This window comes from Gobio gobio (genome assembly GCF_949357685.1).
Source record: "Gobio gobio genome assembly, chromosome: 23".
In the NCBI taxonomy this organism is placed as follows: Eukaryota; Metazoa; Chordata; class Actinopteri; order Cypriniformes; family Gobionidae; genus Gobio; species Gobio gobio.
In genome coordinates this window covers 39,080,784-39,100,551 of record NC_137119.1, presented here as the reverse complement: position 1 = coordinate 39,100,551, position 19,768 = coordinate 39,080,784, and the positions used below count along the sequence as shown (strand labels likewise).

General features: G+C 37.2%; 1 protein-coding gene across 1 annotated transcript; it reads left to right on the top strand.

The window, feature by feature from the left end:
• Positions 1-10,730: 10,730 nt before the first annotated feature.
• LOC307119470 (C-reactive protein-like) lies at positions 10,731-16,442 on the top strand. The gene is made up of 3 exons (XM_079805746.1): positions 10,731-10,805; positions 14,543-14,615; positions 14,697-16,442. Exons 2-3 carry the CDS (start codon positions 14,555-14,557, stop codon positions 15,311-15,313), a joined length of 678 nt encoding a protein of 225 aa, XP_079661872.1. The 5' UTR covers positions 10,731-10,805; positions 14,543-14,554; the 3' UTR covers positions 15,314-16,442.
• Positions 16,443-19,768: the final 3,326 nt, after the last annotated feature.

Here is a 19,768-nt window from a genome sequence, read left to right as displayed (position 1 = left end):
TAATTCCTCATTCCAAACCCGTCGGCCCTTCGTTCATCTTCAGACACAAATTAAGATATTTCTGATTAAATGAAATTTAATGAACACTTTCAAGGGCCAGAAAGAAAGACATAATTAAAATAGTCCATGTGACTCCAGTGGTTCAACCTTAATTTTATGAAGCGACGAGAATTATTTTGTGCGCAAAAAACAAACAAAATTACTTTATTCAACAATTTCTTCTCGTCTGTGTCAGACTTCCTAGTTCAACGGCAGAACAACTCGTACACATGCGTCGTGGTGTTCATGTGAACAGTGCCGGCCAATACGATTTTAACCATATCTTTCCTTCCTTTCTGGACCCCTTGAAAGTGATCATTAAATAGCTGTCTATGGAGAGGTAATTTCATCAGAAATATCTTCACCTTGAACAAAGGTCTTACGGGTTTGGAACGACATGAGGGTGAAGAATTAATGACAGAATTAATCAACTTAACATTTAGAATCACATTGGCTTTTACGTTGTTTTTCTTCAATATATGTCATTGTATGTATGCATCTACTGTATATTGTATGTCGCTTTGGACCAAAAGTGTCAATGCATTAATGAAAGTGGTAATGTTAAACTGCTGTCCGTCAGACTCTTCTGTTTAAATGAATGTCCTGCAGGGGAATACCAACTCTAGATAGAACAGACACTTAACGGCAATAGCTGGGTCTCCATCCAACTTTTTAATGTACATTTTAACCCTTTGAAAAAGAAATCCTGACTGGAAATGGTTAAAATTCACATAAAATATTCTAATGTGGATAAAAACTTTATGTGGATTGACTCGAATTTGCATTTGTTGCAATTTTATCAGGTGTTTTAAGTTGCTCTAACTTTAAGTTTTGATCCGACAGCTGTTCACGATTCCTTCCTAGTGTCTGTCCATTTCTAATTTGCATAACAGAGCTGATGGAAATGTGCAAAGATGCAAATGAGTTGGATAGAAACCTGTCTATTGACATCAATGCATAGAGTATATCATAGAGCCTAATAATACTGGACAAAAAGGAAGTGATTCATGGGTCGTTCCATATGAGAAGGATGGATCTATTTTCTTTATTAGTGTGTAAATAGTTTAAACATACCTTTGGACAAATTCATGAGTGCTTGAGGCCTCTTTAGGAGACTGCAAGTTGATGTCCTTCCATGGACATCATCCACTTGTCCGCATAGTGTCTCTCCTGAAATGCATTACAATATGATAACTAAAAGAGCACTAGAAAGCTGCACTACATAAACACACACAAGTGGTGGTGTTGGCATGATGGGCAAAAAGTACCATATTTTTATGTAAATATTTTACATAAAAATATATTTTATATATTTTTTTATATATATTTAATATTAATTTAACTTAAGTAAAAAAAAATTCCAGTATGTTCAGAGAGCCAAAACCTAAAAATGTGATGACTTTGGTGACATCTGGTGACCTATGTTGGTATAAAATAATTTTTTTTCAGTAGCCACTAGATGGCAATAATAGTACCCAATGGCAACATTAAGCATAGCTGCATAAAGTCTGAATTTATAAACCAATGTTTTAATGAATTTAACCTCTTAAGTTATACATTTTATCACAAGTTAAAATTGTAAATAAAAAACTAAAAAAACATCTATGTTGTTTTAGACCAGGGGTTCTCAACCTTTTGCAAGCTGAGCCCCCCAAAAGCTGGATCATTGCAGTTGTGCCCCCCCCCCCGCCCCAATCATCGTCTTTTCAGAAGTGAGGGGGACAGAAATGTCAGGTGTAATACCAGTTTTTTTCTGACCTTTGTCTAATTGACAGATTTAATTGATCTATTGCTTTTAATTCAGTAAGATATCAAATACACTGCTGAACAATAACCACTAATATCTATAATTAGGGTTGGGAACCGAGAACCGGTTCTTATGAAGAACCGAAACTGATTTTTGAAAAATACCAGAACCGCGCGAAATTCCTAAGTTTCGGTTCCGAAAACGGTTCTGGTGAAATGTGTGCGCGAAGCGCTGGAAGCGTATCCTTTAATAGCGAGTGACAGCCAGTGTTGCCAAGTCCGTGGTTTTCCTGCGGAATTGGGCTACTTAAACACTGTTGCCGCGGGCTGTGTTTCATGTCCGCGGGTTGAAGCAACCCCAATTATGTGATATTTAGCCCCGGAAATGCACATTTTACCGGAGAAGCCCCCCTGAAACGCAATTGGGCTTGTTTTGAGCTAGTTTTGAGTAGCAATTGTGCGGGTTTTGTTGTGAAAACCTGGCAACCCTGGCTCACCTCATCATGAATATTAATTACGTTGCCTGCCGCTTCCAGGAGTGCAGCAGTTCAGCACTGAAAGCCCTCGCGCTACACATTTACGGTTTTGCGTCAGATATTTTCTCATTGACCACCAGCATGGCGAAGAGAAAGTCACAAGTATGGATTAATTTCCAAAGAATGAATGATAATGAAGCAAAATGTAACACATGTGAAAAGTTAATAACATGCAAAGGAGGCTGCACTAGCAATTTGACAAAACATTTGCTTCAGCACAGAGTGCCTCAGAGCTTATACCAGATTTATAGTGAAAGGCCTATATATTTATATATATATATATATTTGTCAACCGTTGAGTCACCATGGTTTAGGTAAGCGTTTAGGCACAATTACCTTTGTAATGCTGAATTGCAATTTATTATTTACAAGTTCATTGAATAACTGAATTACTATTAAATTAATATACAACTAATTAATAAATATAACTAATAAATATAATTTATAACTTGGTTTTATTCAGAGACAGAGAGATAAAATGTAATAAGACAATTTCAGAGGTGTTCATTTGAAAAAAAAAATGTGTTGCAAGAATGGATTAATTAATTAATACTGTAATATATGTACAGTACAGGACTTTTTTGATATTGCCAACCTGTAAATTAATTTTAGAGCAAGTAATAAACAAAAAATGGATTGTTTGAGTTGCGTATTGTGCCTTTTTCCTTTACCACTATTTGTTTAATAATTTTAATGGAACCGGAATCAGAATCGTTAGGCGGAACCGGAACCAGAACCCGGAAAATTTCTCACGATTCCCAAACCCTATCTATAATGTTTTCCCTATATGTTATGCCAATTTTATGATTTGTTTATGTACTACAAACACTTGTGCATTAAGTCCCCATGGATTGTATGCTTTGTAAAAAAAAAATATCACTCTGAATAAGGCAGAAAATATACAGTACCTATCAAAAGTTTGGAAACATTACAATTGTTAAATGTTTTTGAAAGAAGTCTTCTGCTCACCAAGGCTGCATTTATTTAATTAAAAAAATTCAGTAAAACAGTAATAAAGTGAAATATTATCCCAATGTAAAGCAGCTGTGTGAATATATAAAAAAGAAAAATCTTTTAATTTATTCCTGTGATCTAAGCTGAATTTATCATCATTACTCCAGACTTCAGTGTCACGTGATCTTTCAGAAATCATTCTAATATGTTCATTTGATGCTCAAGAAACATTTATGATTATTATCAATGTTGAAAACAGTTGTGCTGCTTCATTTTTGTGGAAATCATGAAACTATTCAAACATTTCTGGTAAGATAAAACAAGAGAGAAATTAATACTTTTATTCATCAAACATGCATTAAATTGATCACAAGTGACATTTATAATATAACAAAAGATTTATACATGCTTTATCCAATGCAAATAAATGCTGTTCATTTAACTTTCTATTAATTAAAAAATCCTGAAAAATAAAATGCATCATGGTTTACACAGCTGTTTTCAACAAATTATCATTTTAGAATGATTTCAGAAGGGTCATGTGACACTGAAGACTGGAGTAATGATGCTGAAAATTCAGCTTTGATCACAGGAATACATTACATTTTACTATATCATTACAAATTAAAACATCTGTGAATATATTTCGCAATATTAATGTTTTAACTGTATTTTTTATTAAATAAATGCAGCCTTGGCAAGCAGAAGATACTAAACAGGCTGTCAGTTAGCACTGCATTATTCATATTCTTTATTGTCAATAAATACCTTGAGATGGCTGGAAAAACACAAACCATATATTGTTGCAATCATGTTTGTTGTCACGTTTCATCAGTCATAGCGCACTTTGTCTGCAAGGAGCAAAATATGAGTTTCGCGGCCTTGCAAAGACAGGTTGAGGCCATTCAAGCGGTCAAATATATCGACCAAATAGGACAGAGATGCAAGCCACATAGTGTCATCCAGATGCTTCGCCAGATCTGCTTCGGCCATGCGCGATTCATTTGCAGCACAGTAGGCCTAACTGCAGAGTGATTCGTGCTTTCGAGTCTCCAAACACCACAAAAGTCGCTGGATTTGCCGCTTTTTTTTGACAACAACAAAAAAAGTCGCCAGGAGGATGATTTGTTTGTGTTATAATCAGTGCTTGAAGTGGGGGGAAAAGGTGGCGGTATCTCTTTGCATTTGCAAATCATGACGTTTTTACAGTGAAAAACAAAACTTGGAGATATTGCGGTTACAACAATTTGTTATTTATTTATTAACAACATAAATGTATTTAAACATGTTTGTGTGTGCGTGCGAGCATTTCACTAAAACTAAAGGAAAGCTTTAACTGTAGCCTATATTCTGACTAGTCCCCCATAATAATTATTTCGGATGGTTCGATTTTCTGCATTTTTCGTATCCGTAGCAAATATTTTGAGAACCACCAGATGACGGATATGAAAAAACAAATACGACAGTTTTGGACTCAGTCAGGGTGCAAGGACCTTAAACTTTTCAGGCTTGCACAGCTTCTCGAGGAAAAATCAAACAAATGAGCGCCGTTTTCTAGTCTATGAGCGCAGCACACACAAATAAACTAAATTGACATACTGCAGTTACATTTCAAAATGTGGTATTTTTATATATCACACGCCCTGACGACCAAGAGAGCTGACCATCACTTAATTTACCATCACCTCACGATTGAAAATGTGACACTGATTTCATATGACAGTTCAACAAACAAGTTAATAATATTGAGTCACTTACATTTTAGACGAAATAATGACTGTTTTGGTCTATTTTAACCGCGAAAATAGATCCGATGAATCCAAACAAGATCACAGCATAGTAGCGCATCTCAGAGCAACACTCAATCGTCTTTTGAATGATTCAGTGTTTTGAACGAGTCAAAGATTCAATGACCCATTCACAAACATCTGTCTCATTCATGATGAATCGGCCATTTGAATGAACGACTCAATGACTCGCTTAAAGGGTTAGTTCACCCAAAAATGAAAATTCTGTCATTAATTACTTACCCTCATGTCGTTCGACACCCGTCAGACCTCCGTTCATCTTCAGAACACAAATGAAGATATTTTAGTTTAAATCTGATGGCTCTGAAAGGCCTCCATTGGCTCTCAAGACCCTTAAAAGGTACTAAAGACGTCGTTACAAAGTCCATCTCACTACAGTGGTTCTATGAGTCGATTCAGCGGTTTGGATCGCCAAATTTCAGCAGTTTGGCGGTTTGACACGCGATCCGAATCATGATTCGGCTCACTGATTCATAACGCTTCGAAGCTTCATGATGCCTTGTGTGTGTGTGTGTGTGTGTGTGTGTTTACTTGCAAGTTATAACATTACTCACGTCAGCCTTAAGAAACGGTTTGCAGACGGCCTTGCTGCCATTCTTTGCTTAATTAATAGGCATCCAAGACTTCACCCACACCTGTTGTCGATTACAAGACGGTAAAACAGAAGTCATAATAACGTCACAATAGCCTGTCCGGTAATCAATGCAAATAACCTGAGCTAAGGAAGCTGACCGGGCTAATGCTTATTTTTTTACAGTCTAAAGTTAGTCTAGTGGGTTAACGTTTTTTGAGCTAAGATTTTAAATTGTGAAAATCTCGTGCCTTGTACCGCTTGTGACACCTTTACCCGCATCGCCTCCGTCGAGGTAACGTTAACAGACGAGCCGATGAGATGACGTTCAGATCAACGGCTCTGGTTCAGACAACAAATCTGTGTTTGAAATAATCCAGCTAGCCGCCGGTGTGCAGCTACTCCTTACGTTAGTCTAGGATTCCTTCGGTGTTGACCGTTCAGGACCGTGGTGAAGTTTAAGTTGGATAGAGTAAGAAGACGCAAACTTCACCGCGGTCAGTTCAGGAGGTTTCTACCGGGAGCGAGATGGTCGAGCTAACGTTAGTAACGGGACCTAACGCTAATGTCACTGAAATATACCAAACGAAACAATCAGCACTCACTCAGATCTAGGGTTGCCACCTTCAGTGTGGCAAAATAAGGGACAACCATTCACGACTCAACCCCCCAAAAAAATCCCCTAAAAAACAATTGCATAAAGGACAGAAATAAAGAATATGTCATGAAATGATTATTTCAACATCAACAACTTGACAGCTCAATAATAAACCATAAGAAAACATAAGATCAAGTACGTGAACTTGCAACAGAACACATGCTATATTATTTTACATTTGATTATTTTATTTAATTCTAAAGAACTCGTAGCCTATTTGGTGCACTTTATGACGCCTCATGATGTTCCAAACCTGTGTGAGTTTCTTTGTTCTGCTGTACACAAAAGAAGATATTTTGAAGAAAGTTTGTACCAGGCTGCTTTGGGGGCACCATTGACTTCCACAGTAATCTTCCTATGTGCTCAACATAACAAAGAAATGTATACATGTTTGGAACAACTTAAGGGTGAATAAATGATGACAGAATTTTCATTTTTGGGTGAACTGTCCCTTTAAGCAGTCATTCTGAACCAGTAGGCCTAATCACTTTTTTGAATTTTAAAAATGTTTATTTTCTTTGAATAATTTACTTAAATTATGACTATATTATCGTGTAATTATTTGTCCCATTTTTATCTAAATATTTTTTAAATGTCATAAACTTTATATGACAGGATTATTTATTATGTATGATTAATATAGCTTAGCTAAATTATAAATTCATAATAAGATTTATTAGGCTATAATCTATGAATTAACCTGTCTAAAAAATAATAATTCTGCCTGCCAAGCTCTGATAATGTATTGGAATATTATATTAATATATTATCCATTAAAAAAACTATAGGCCTACCTTTAGAAGCACAGATGTGTCTGTCACATAGACCGATCTGTCACCACAGTCAGACGGTCTGAGACACTGAAATGCTTCTCATAAAGTGTGCAGTTGGCCTGAGGTTCATCATGAGTTACTGGACAGACCCATTGATACCTTTTTTTAATATAAATTCAGTTCTATATCTGGAGATCCTCTTGCGTTCAAACGGTGGACGCGACGCGAGCTCGACATGTTTTTTAAAAAACCGCGCAAGTTTACAGGCACACTCTGGCACAGCGCATGTTCTCGAGACTCTGCCGCTATGGCAACAAAGCCCGCAATCATGCACAAATGAGCTCCTGTACTACTTATTGTGAAATTGATTTCTTTATATTTGCTATCAGTATTCTCCAAAAATACGGGACAAATCGCGTCCCGTATTGGTTTGATACGGAACGCGTCATTTTGCTTGTAAATACGGGACGATTCCGTATTTTACGGGACTGGTGGCAACCCTACTCAGATCACCGGTATTAATATATGCATAGACTTACAAAATCATTTTTATCTTGCATAACAGTTAAGTTACCTGGGATGTTCCTTCTTCCAAAAATGTTTGAATGCTTCTAATCCCGCCGTTGCCCGTTGGCCGCGTAATTTCAAAATTCAAACCGCAGCGATCCCACAATGCTATGCGGTGGCTGTATAATAACGATTCTACGGTGTGTTTACAATAATATTGGTTTATAAATTGTTAAATGTTTTTTTTTTACCTCACTGAAAAAGATCAAATCAACTAAAATTGCAAGAAAAATGTGTAGTGACATATCTAGGAAATTATTGTTTTGATTAATCCCCCTTTTTGTGCCGCTCTAATTGTTAATTTTATTATTTATAGCCTTTTTGCCTTTGACTTATGTTTTTTTTTTTTCTTTTGGTTTGTTTTTGTTGTTTTCTGCTTAGTTAATACCTTTTTGTATTTTGACAACATTATATCTATGCATGTATATTGCTGGTTTTTTTTTTTTTGTCAAAAATATTAAAGGACTGGCCAAAAATTTCCCATCATGCATTTGCATTTACAGTAAAACCGTGAATACAATACGTTGTAAAATGTATTGTAAAAATGACATCAATTGCTAACAGTGTACTGACAGTAGAGTAGCTTGGGATAGGACACGGATGTAAATTTAATACATCTGTAAAACTTTTAACAACGTTGTTTTTAAAGGGTGAAGTTTAAATATTTTTACTGAGTTAACTCTATTCTTATTTAAATGAACGAGTACTCTATTTAGACCACCACAGGTAAAACCACACCTCACTACAAAAAAAACATAATATTGTTTCTATTTCTAGAATGGCTTTACTTGGTATTTCGTCTATGAACACATTCATATAAATTAGGGCTGTCAAAAGATTAATCGCGATTAATCGCATCCAAAATAATAGTTTGTGTTACATAATATATGTGTGTGTACTCTGTTAATTATTATTTATATATAATTACGCACACAAGCATGTATATATTTAAGAAAAAAATATTATTTTTATATATAAAACATTTATATTTATATATATTATAGATTATATAAATGTATATACAGTATATACATGCAAATATTTCTTAAATATATACATGAATGTGTGTGTATTTATATATAAATAATAATTAACAGAGTACACACACATATATTATGTAAACACAAACTTTTATTTTGGATGCGATTAATCTTTTGACAGCCCTAATATAAATACAAATGCACAAAACTGCAAGCTTATGACAAAAAATGTGTCTGTAATTTGGTCTTTATTTCTTATTTAATGTCTACATTAAAAATTAAATGTAATGAGATATTAACCTACATTTCTGACAAAATACCATAGTTACAGGTAGTGTTATCCACCGAGACAAAAGTGCACACGAGATGTAAATTGTACATGTAAATTAATAGCCTGAATATGTAAAAATATGTAATATAAATACTATAAATAATATATTATATGCATTGGTGTGTGCGCGAAAGTCGTTAGTTTAAGTGATTGTTTGATGACGACGACTGTCATCTGAAAGTAAAAATATGGGAAATAAATAAACATGAACAAATAAATATATATTACTGATCAATACCGATAAATAAAAATGTGTTTGTCGTTGTTTATGCTGTTCCATCTTCAGATCTCTCAGTCGTGATCTGATCTGCTCTCTCAGCAAAAAATATGAAGGCTGGGATGTAAACCATAGCCAAGTCTATTTTCCTTTTGCCAGCACTTTTTTTTCAGATATCATTCCATTTCTGTTCTAATTGTTCCTGTTCTAAACGTGAAAAAATAAATGTAAAATAAACATGTTCCTTATTATGTTCAATTGCCTGCGCTGGTGTGTGCGTGTGCGGCTGTGCGCGAAAGTCGAGCGGGAGACGTTTAAAGCGGTTTACCGCGGGAATTTCTTGCTTTTCAACCGCGGTACGAAAAAATCCATACCGTCCCAGCCCTACCTGTTCGACCCGCCCACTTCAAGTGGGACTCGAACCCGGGTCGGCCGGCATGAGATCAGAGATCAGAGGAGTGAGGTTTACTCACACAGCAACTACTAACTGGCCTCCATTACAATTACAAGCACAGTGCTGCTGATATGCGGTGCTATATGTTAGTTTTGGTTTGTATTAACAAAAAACTGTTACCTCTAGGTGCAGGCGGTGGTTTAGTTGTTGTGCGGCTGTTCCTGGACTTTCTCACAGTGCCACTCAGCGGCGGTGGCGGAGCGTCTTCGACCTCTGAACTGCTGCTCGGCTCACCGACCACGGGTAAGTTTGTAGACATGATGTCGGCTGCAGAGTGGTCAAATGGACACTGTATTTGCCTGTTGTTTATAGCTGTAGACTGCGTTTGTAACATGTTCGTGCACTTCGTTATATAATGTATTTGCATTTCGCTTTGAAACCAAATCTTCCGCGATCATCTGGTCTGTCAGCTCCTCACTCTCTGATGAATGAAATCTGACTAAACACTTAGTAAACAGTTTATTTCCCTTACTCGACTCTCAAACCTTCACTTCTACTGATGTGGCTGTATATGATGCTCATAATTCATAAGGGAAATTCGTCTGATACTCTGCTGCTGTCTGGTGGTCACATGCAGGCAGTGCATCATGGGAAACACAGACTCATGGCTTGAGTTAAAGGAATGTCTGCATTCATACAAAGTTCCAACAACGTCCAAACATCTACATCACATTATTAAACCACAAACAAACAAAACTATGAAAACCACAATACAAATTCCAACAACCTTCACAGAAATATTCTGATATTTGATCACAATTTCATGAAATCATGACATTGACAGCTCCTAATATTGAAAAGGAAAAGACAGAAGGAAAAAAAAGCACCTGACAACAATGGTATCATGCATTTTGCTGTCTCGAATCGCATTAAAAAGAGTCTTGTTGTATTGTGCAAAAGGTTATGCATCGTCTCTGGATCATTTTGTAAATTCAACTCTTGTCTACGTTTGCCAATTGAGTGCGTCTGTCTATTTGACTGATAGAGAGAGAGAGAAATACAGAGGAAGAGACATTTGAGAACGTCTTTGTGTCTGTCTTTGGTCTCATGATTGTGTGACTCTGTGAATCACAGCATCTTTTGTTGGTTTGTGTGAGGTGATGTCATCACGGTGCAAGGCAGGGAAGCGGCTCAGCAGCGACGCGTTACTCGAACACCCTTCTGCTACGCAGTAAGTACTCTGCAAGCTTTACATTTGTTTGTCATTATTTCATTTATATATTATTGAAAAATTGAAAGACAATTCAAAATTGATGCTTTTTATGCTTTGTGATCAGTTGGTAATGTTGGTAACACTTATATATAATGCATTAATTATGCCTTGTAATGCACTGTATGATCTAAAGAATAATTGTAACCTCAGTTATAATACGCATCTATTCATTGAGCAAACCTTTAGAAAGTATAATGCATTAAAAACATGGCAAACAACCAATTTCAAAGGTTACAAGAAATCTGAAAATATTATAAGGCATTTTAACTGTTTACAATTATAAATGAAACAATGTAATGCATCGTAATGTACATTATGAATACCTTTATAATGCATTATACATCAATGCTTTAAGTGTTACCGAAATGTTAAGTTAATAATAATAATTATTCATCTTGATTATTATAATATGACACATTTTGATTGACAAAGATGGTGAGGAAATGTCATATTTCACCATACAGTTATTAAAAAAACATTTTCTTTTCTGCATTGTGGCAATTTCAAGACAGTTAGACATTTACTTTGATTTTCATTTAAAACAAGTTGAATTATGTATTGAATAAAACTACTTTAAATGTTCTTCACAATGATAATAATAAACCTTTCACCTTCAAATAAGAGTTTTTGGGATAATATGTTTGTTACAACAGTAATGTCGCAATGCAAAAAAAAAAGAAAAAAGTATGGATTTAAATTTGATTTAATTTCAGGATGAAATATGTCATTTTTTTGATGCTTTCCTTGAGATTCATCCATAGATCCATTTACACGAATATAAAATTAAAGGTGCACTATGTAACATTTTTGGAGTAAAATATCCAAAAACCACTCGGCCAGTGTTATTCATTTTGTTCAGTTGAGTACTTACAATATCCTAAATGTTTCGACTATTTGTAAATTGAGCTGGGCGATAAAACGATAATTATCGTGAAATAATTTTCCTCGATAAAACGATAACAACAGTTCGATAAATGCTCGATATAATGCTTACGCGCTATGCGTAATGCTGTGCATGCGGTGTGCAGACCGGGCTTCTGGGTGCCGCACGCGGCGTTGTTGAAAGTCACAGTGGCTGACAGGCTTGGAGTGGAGTGGAGTGAGAAAAATGAGCAATAGTGAAGAAAATTCAGCGCTCATGACCAGCTCGGAGGGCACAGATATAATTGACAAGAAAGGTCACTCAACTTCAGTGGTTTGGAGATATTTTGGCTATTTGCAATCCAACATAAAACAGAGCGACGTGCACTGCTTATCATAGGTTCACCACACGGTAATATAATTATTCAATTATCTTGCTTCTTCGAAGTTCTTCCATATAACATTGAGCCCAACACAGCGTTAAATCTATTAGCCTAATATCAGTTCACACATGGGCTTATCTCCTTGTTAGTTGTTAGGGTGACTTACAACAAGCTAACGTTACCACACTATAATCACTAAAACATTGTACTTATGGAAAAATACATCGGTATCATTTTTTGTCTTTGGAGATTTATTAATAAATCAGCATCGCCTTTATTAAAAGAGTAATAAAATAATTTCAATCGATGTTTAAAGTGAATACAATAGACTTAACAGCCCTTACTGGAGTTCACAAACTACTGATCTTTGTGCTCTCTCCAAGCCACCGCAGCCACACAGTGTGTGTGTGTGTGTGTGTGTGTGTGTGTGTGTGTGTGTGTGTCGGTGCGCAGTGGACCAATCCACTGTAAGGCAAGAGAGGGGGGACTCAAAATGTTTCTAAACTTAAAACGCATTTTTTGCCCGTTATTTTGCCCGTTACACAATTATTTTAATTAAGTATATGTAATTATATTATTGATATATAGAGTGTAGAGTAAAAAAATGCCTTTTCTTTTCTTTATATTGTCAATGTCATTTATTTAAAAAGTTTGGCATGCTGAACAGAATGATTTTTTTTTTGTTTATTGACAAACATAATCTTAAAGCACTTTAACTTTGCATTTGCAGTCAGCAGAGTTCTAGATTTTACTATAGATATTTATTTTATATATTCTATTTATATTAATAATATTCTACTCTATTAATATTTATTTTATTAGTAATAAATAAATCTACCTCGGTTCTGATAAATTGTTCACCTTTTTGGGAAGTGTTTGTCATGTTTTGACAATAAAGGATAGTTTAAAACCACAATTAACTGTCTGTTTTCTACATCTTTCACTCACCGCGCCGGCGACTGTAAACTCATAATAAAAGTCCCGCTGCTCGCGAGGCTTGTGTTGCGTTCATCTTATTAACAATTCCGCAACACTCTGGCCTGCTCTGCTTCATACTACAGTAACGTTAAAGGAACACACCACTTTTTTTGAAAATAGGCTCATTTTACAAGTCCCCTAGAGTTAAATAGTTGAGTTTTACCATTTTTGAATCCATTCAGCCGATCTTTGTATCTGGCAGTAGCACTTTTAGCTTAGCTTAGCATACATCATTGATTCTGGTCAGCCCATTAGCATCTCATTCAAAAAATGACCAAAGACACTTTCAATATTTTTCCTATTTAAAACTTGACTCTACTACAGTTACATCGTGTGCTAAGACCAACTGAAAATGAAAAGTTGCGATTTTCTACACCTATATGGCTAGGAACTACTTTCTCATTCCTGCGTAATAGTCGCGGATCTTCTCGGCAGTACCATGGCTGCAGCGGCGCAATGATATTACAGCGTCTGAAAGTAGCCCAGCTAGGTAACTTTCAATGTGACCGGCACTAAGTTCGTGTAGTTGCAGAGAAAGTTTCAGGCTTGCAGCCGACAAATGGTGTTGTGGATTTACCTGTGTGATTAGCCATGGTTCTGTGTGTTGTAAAGGGCTGTGATAGTAAGTCCTAAATTAATACATGATTGATTAACTTTTTCTAACATTTTTCTTTAACATTCTCTTTCTAACATTTTTCAATGTACATTTATGAAATGCACTTTCTGTAAAGCTGCTTTGAAACAATGTGTATTGTGAAAAGCGCTATACAAATACATTTTAATTAAATTAAGTCGAAGGTGTAACTACCACCATGTTTCACAGAATACCAACGAATCATTGCGCCACTGCAGCCATGGTACGGCTGTGAAGATCCGCGAATATTACACAGGAATGAGAAAGTAGTTCCTAGCCATATAGGTGTAGAAAATCGCAACTTTTCATTTTCAGTTGGTCTTAGCACACGATGTAAGTGTAGAAGAGTCAAGTTTTAAATAGGAAAAATATTGAAAGTGTCTTTGGTCATTTTTTGAATGAGATGCTAATGGACTGATCAGAATCAATGATGTATGCTAAGCTATGCTAAAAGTGCTACCGCCAGATAGAAAGATCGGCTGAATGGATTCAAACACGGTAAAACTCAACTGTTTAACTCTAGGGGACTTGTAAAATGAGCCTATTTTAAAAAAAAGTGGAGTGTTCCTTTAATAATCGCATCCATGAACATGATTTCTGCCCGAGTCCTATCCCGAGTCTTTTCCACCGGTTGAGGTGAAGACCACATGTCCCAGGATTCTGCGCTCAAACGTGTCGTCATCAAACTACGCCTTTGTTTTGAATAGGCGACCTCTAGCGGACGGAAAAGTTACATAGTGCACCTTTAAAGCACTAATAGGCCTATGTCAAACTCAACAATAGTTTGAGAATATTAGACAATAATTTGAATAAGTCTTTTATTATTCCGTTTCCCTCAGACCTGCAGCAAGATGTTGGTGGCAGTGGTGTTATTGTCCTGTCTGCTCTCTCTGACACCAGCGGCTGCTGAAGGTATTTGTTAGACGAACAGCTGGAGGTTGTGCTTGTTTTGTGTGTGTGTTTGTTTCAGCAGTCTGTTTTTTTGTCTCGCAGTGGGTCTTGGTGGTAAAGTGCTTCTGTTCCCGTACGAGACTGATTTCAGCTTTGTTAAACTCACACCTAAAAAGCCACTGGGCCTTACAGCGTTTACCCTCTGCATGCGTGTCGCGACGGAGCTCCAGGGCGAGCGGCAGGTCATTCTGTTCGCCTACCGCACGCCCGACTACGACGAGCTCAACGTGTGGAGAGAGAAAGACGGCCGCGTGTCCTTCTCCCTCAGTGGCGACGGAGCGTTTTTCCACCTGCCCCCTCTCTCCACCTTCCGGACGCACCTGTGCCTCACCTGGTCCTCTCACACTGGGCTCACGGCCTTCTGGGTGGATGGACGGCGCAGCGCGCTTCAGCTGTATAAACCGGGTCACAGTATCCGTCCGCAGGGCACCGCTCTACTCGGCCAAGACGCAGACAAACACCTGGGGGACTTCGAGACGGTGCAGAGCTTTGCCGGCGAGCTCACGGACCTGAACATGTGGGACTACGTCCTCACCGGAAACCAGATTAAAGCGCTGTACTTCAACCAGCCGCAGCGCGTGCCGAAGGGAAACGTGTTTGATTGGAGCACCATTGAATATGAGATTAAGGGAAACGTGCTGGTCGTGCAAGATGATTGATTCTAGAATGTAGCCTATCGTTTTCTACATGCTAATATTACAAAATAGTTTGTGGATTTAAACATGTTTTTGTTTAATCTTATCATTTAGTTTGGGATCATGATGAGTAAATTGATGGCTGATAAATGTTATTAAAAGTGAAGTAATGGATTGGTAAGTCATAACTAAGAAATACATAAGCCTTTTAAAGGGATAGTCAAATTTTGTCATTACACACCACACAAAAGATATTTTAAAGAATGTTGGTAACCAGTTGACGGCACCCACTGACTTCCATAGTACGAAAAAAATACTATGGAAGTCAATTTGGTTACCAACAAAAAAAACTCTTCAAAATATCTTCATGTTCAAAAGAAGAGGTTTGGAACAACATTTGACACAAAATTATGACAGAATTAAAAATTTTGGGTGAACTGTCCCTTTAGGCCGAGAACATGGCTGTAGGGGAGACCGGGTATTGCTGTAACACCTTTTGTTTTAGCATCTATAACTCTCTCAAATTTTTTGAGCTGGAGTGCTCCAACTTTTACACAAAGTGCCCACATTTGTTTACTACAAAAGGAACCAATTCAAACCTCTGCAATAATATCACAAAGAAGCAAAAACAGTGGCCACAGTATGCAATATGCTTCAAAAACAGGTTTATGACTGACCACAGCTCATATCCATGTTTGACTAAGGAGTGTGTGCATGTGTGTGTAAATGAGTCTACTAGAATTAACTTCATTAACAGTATTTATGCTTAATGAGCCCTCGACTGCAGTGTATCTGTGTAAGAACATGTGTAAAAAAACTGTGTGTGTGTCAACTGTCAATTAATATTCAGCGTATTTATAACAATTCATATGGGGTCTGGGAGGAAATGGGTATAATGAAAAGATCATAGGACTCCTAGCTTATCCCTGATTGGTGGAATTGGTGGCGTTACAACCATACCCGGTCTTCTCTACTGTAGGCTTACTTATAATATTGATGATATCACAATTTGCATTATTTTTAACTACTCAGATAACTGACACTCTTATCAGTAACTAAAGCATCTGCAAGGCACTTTAATTCAATGTAGATCATGGACAGTTTGTTTGTATTTAAAAAAGATGTAATAATAAATTATATATCTGTTGCTGTGAGTTACTGCTGCACTACCTCCATGTGACCACAAGAGAGCAGCACAAGCTGAATCATTAGGGGAATACATTACATTTAAAAAAATATATGAATATAAATGAGGAAAAAACAGCAATATATGTAATGCACAGTCCCATTTTAAAGTCTAAGGGGTCGTTCACACAGAACGCGTTTTTGGCTTTTAAAAACGCCAGACGCGGCCAGTGGAATGGGGTAAACCGCAAGGTCTTGAGACGCGTTTTTCAAAAGTTGAACTTATTTTAACTTGAGCGCCACATGAGATGCTGCAAAAGACACAAGACTCAAACACATTTACAAAAATGATGAAAAAGTGGAAAAACACGTTTCTGTGTGAACCGCCCCTTAAAGGGTTAGTTCACCCAAAAATGAAAATTCTGTCATTAATTACTCACCCTCATGTCGTTCGACACCCGTAAGACCTCCGTTCATATTCGGAACACAAATGAAGATATTTTTGTTGAAAGCTGGTGGCTGAGCAAGGCTTCAGATAGGCCTCCATTGGCATTCAGTACACTGACACTCCCAAGACCGATAAAAGGCACTTAAAATGTCATTACAAAGTCCATCTCACCACAGTGACTCTACAATAATCTTACGATGCGACGACAATAGTTTTTGTGCGCAAAAAAAATCAAAATAACACCTTTATCCAGCTTGTTATTGCCTTCCGTGTGTGCCTCCACGACGCATGCGCGAGAATATGACGTAGCGCCAGGGTTTGGGAATCCATGAAATGCACACTCTAACCTCATTTTGAGCACTACGCCGAGACCTAAAGCACGATCAATGTAGAATCCAACAGCTGAGATACGCGCGTCTTCCTCTGATTGTAAACAAATCACTTCTGGGTCATCTGTCCGAACGCCGGATCTGCGTCATATTCTCGCGCATACGTCGTGGAGGCATACACGGAAGTCGAGAACAAGTTGGATAAAGGTGTTATTTTGATTTTTTTTGCGCACAAAAACTATTGTCGTCGCATCGTAAGATTATTGTAGAGTCACTGTGGTGAGATGGACTTTGTAACGATGTTTTGAGTGCCTTTTATCCGTCTTGGGAGTGTCAGTGTACTGAATGCCAATGGAGGCCTATCTGAAGCCTTTATCAGCCATCAGCTTTCAACAAAAATATCTTCATTTGTGTTCCGAATATGAACGGAGGTCTTACGGGTGTCGAACGACATGAGGGTGAGTAATTAATGACAGAATTTTCATTTTTGGGTGAACTAACCCTTTAATTTGCTTTGGCATAAAATTCATATTACCTGCCATGTAAAACATCAATGATGTTGGCCGCTGAAACTCTTTAGTCTTTGAGGTCTTTGGCTCAGTCCGGTTTCACACATCACAACACTGTATCCTCATATCATCTACATCTGTGCGATTGTCTTTATTCTGTGGAAGACAAAAGAAGAAATACTGCACACAGAGGGCTCCAAAAACACAGACATGAAGACTGCCAGACATGCCATACACTCTAAAAATAAAAAGGGTACAAAATTGTACCTTTTAAGGTACGGGGGTAGGCAAGTTCGGTCCTAGAGAGCTGATGTCCTGCAGAGTCACCACAGTATAAAACTCATGGCTCCCAGCATGCACTGCAGCATTAAGTATGTCAACATTGTTGAGATTCATATGCTGATTCTTGATATCTGTGTGCGTCTAAACTTTTTCCCCCCCTAGAATGTATTCAAAAATCAAAATATCAGAATGTCTGATCTGTGGCAAGAAAGTACTGATGGTGATTATTATTTATTAATAGTTTTAGTCAGTGATGAGTTCAGTCAAACATTTTTCTTTATGACAATTTTCGTGAATGGCTTCTTTTGATAACACTGTAACAAAATCCACAAACTCACATAAAAAGCCAAGAGTCAAACTGCCTAACTAAACGAAACACTGATCACAATAATGGTGACCAAACATTTTCAATAAAACATCAACATCTCTGTTAATTCTCAATAAGAGCTTCTATAGACATCTTTCAGGGTTGGAGCCGAACTCTGCAGTGCCGTGGCTCTCTAGGACCAAACTTGCCTACCCCTGCTCTAAGTAGAGGAAAACAATGGTATAACTGTACCCTAAGGACCAATTGTGTAGCTTTAAAGGTACAGTTATACCTTTTGTTCTCCAAGGAACACAACTGTCCCTCTGTACCTTTCTTTCGGAGAGTGCAGAAATCAATGAGAAACCCAGTAAGCAACCAGTTTTATTTCTGTAACGTAATGTTTCAGAAAGAGCAGCTCAGACAGTCTTGAATTGTCCTTCAAAAATACATCAAATAAAATGAATGAATGCATACGGGTTTGGAACAACATGAGTTTGAGAAATTGTTCATTTTAAGTCTAACTGTTCCTTTAATTCAGGGTTTCCCAAACTGGGTTTTGCGAACCTCTGGGATTTGTGACGTTTGAAATGTTAACTTACGCTCAAACTAATATTTTTGCCTGACAAACAAGTTTGGGAATCCTTGCTTTAATGTATTAAAGGTGAAAATTGCTCATTTATTTTTAAAATATGACCAAGCCAATCAATAGTTTTTTGTAGCACTTGAAATAATGCCAGAAATCAAACATTTGCATTAGATATATTTTTGTGATATATATATATATATATATATATATATATATATATATATATATATATATATATATATATATATATATATATATATATATATATATATATATATATATAAATCATGTTATTTGATATGCATTACTTAGTAATCACATGTCTTTTGAGGATGCGAGACAGTCAGACAGACAGACAGTGGGAGTGGGGGTTATTCTGGGCATGTGTCTGCGTGTATGTGCTGGTAAAAAGTTTTCCACATGACGGACGAGAGGCGGCGCAGGGCAGGCCGCTGGGGCAGACAGCAGGAGTGTGTGTGTGCGTGTGTGTGTGAGACAGCAGGACAACATTCTGGACCCCTCCAAGCAACTCCAAATAGATTTCAAGGCAAAAAATATTTGCATAAGTAAGACAGGGCTAAAAGCCACGGTGGAGCGCGGCTCGTGTTCACTGAACAGATGGAGATCTCTCTGGGCTCTCCTGCAGATATTACAACCATTAGAACATCAGTGTGTGTGTGTGAGAGAGTGTGTGTATGTGTGAGAGAGTGTGTGTGTGAGCGTGAGTGATTGTGTTTGAGTGAGTGAGAGAGAGTGTGTGTGTGTGTGTGTGAATAAGTGTTTCTCTGTGTGTGTGAGAGAGTCTGAGTGTGCATGTATGTGCGAGTGTGTTTGTGTGTAACAGTGTGTGTGTGTGTGTGTGTGTGTGTGAATAAGTGTGTTTCTGTCTGTGT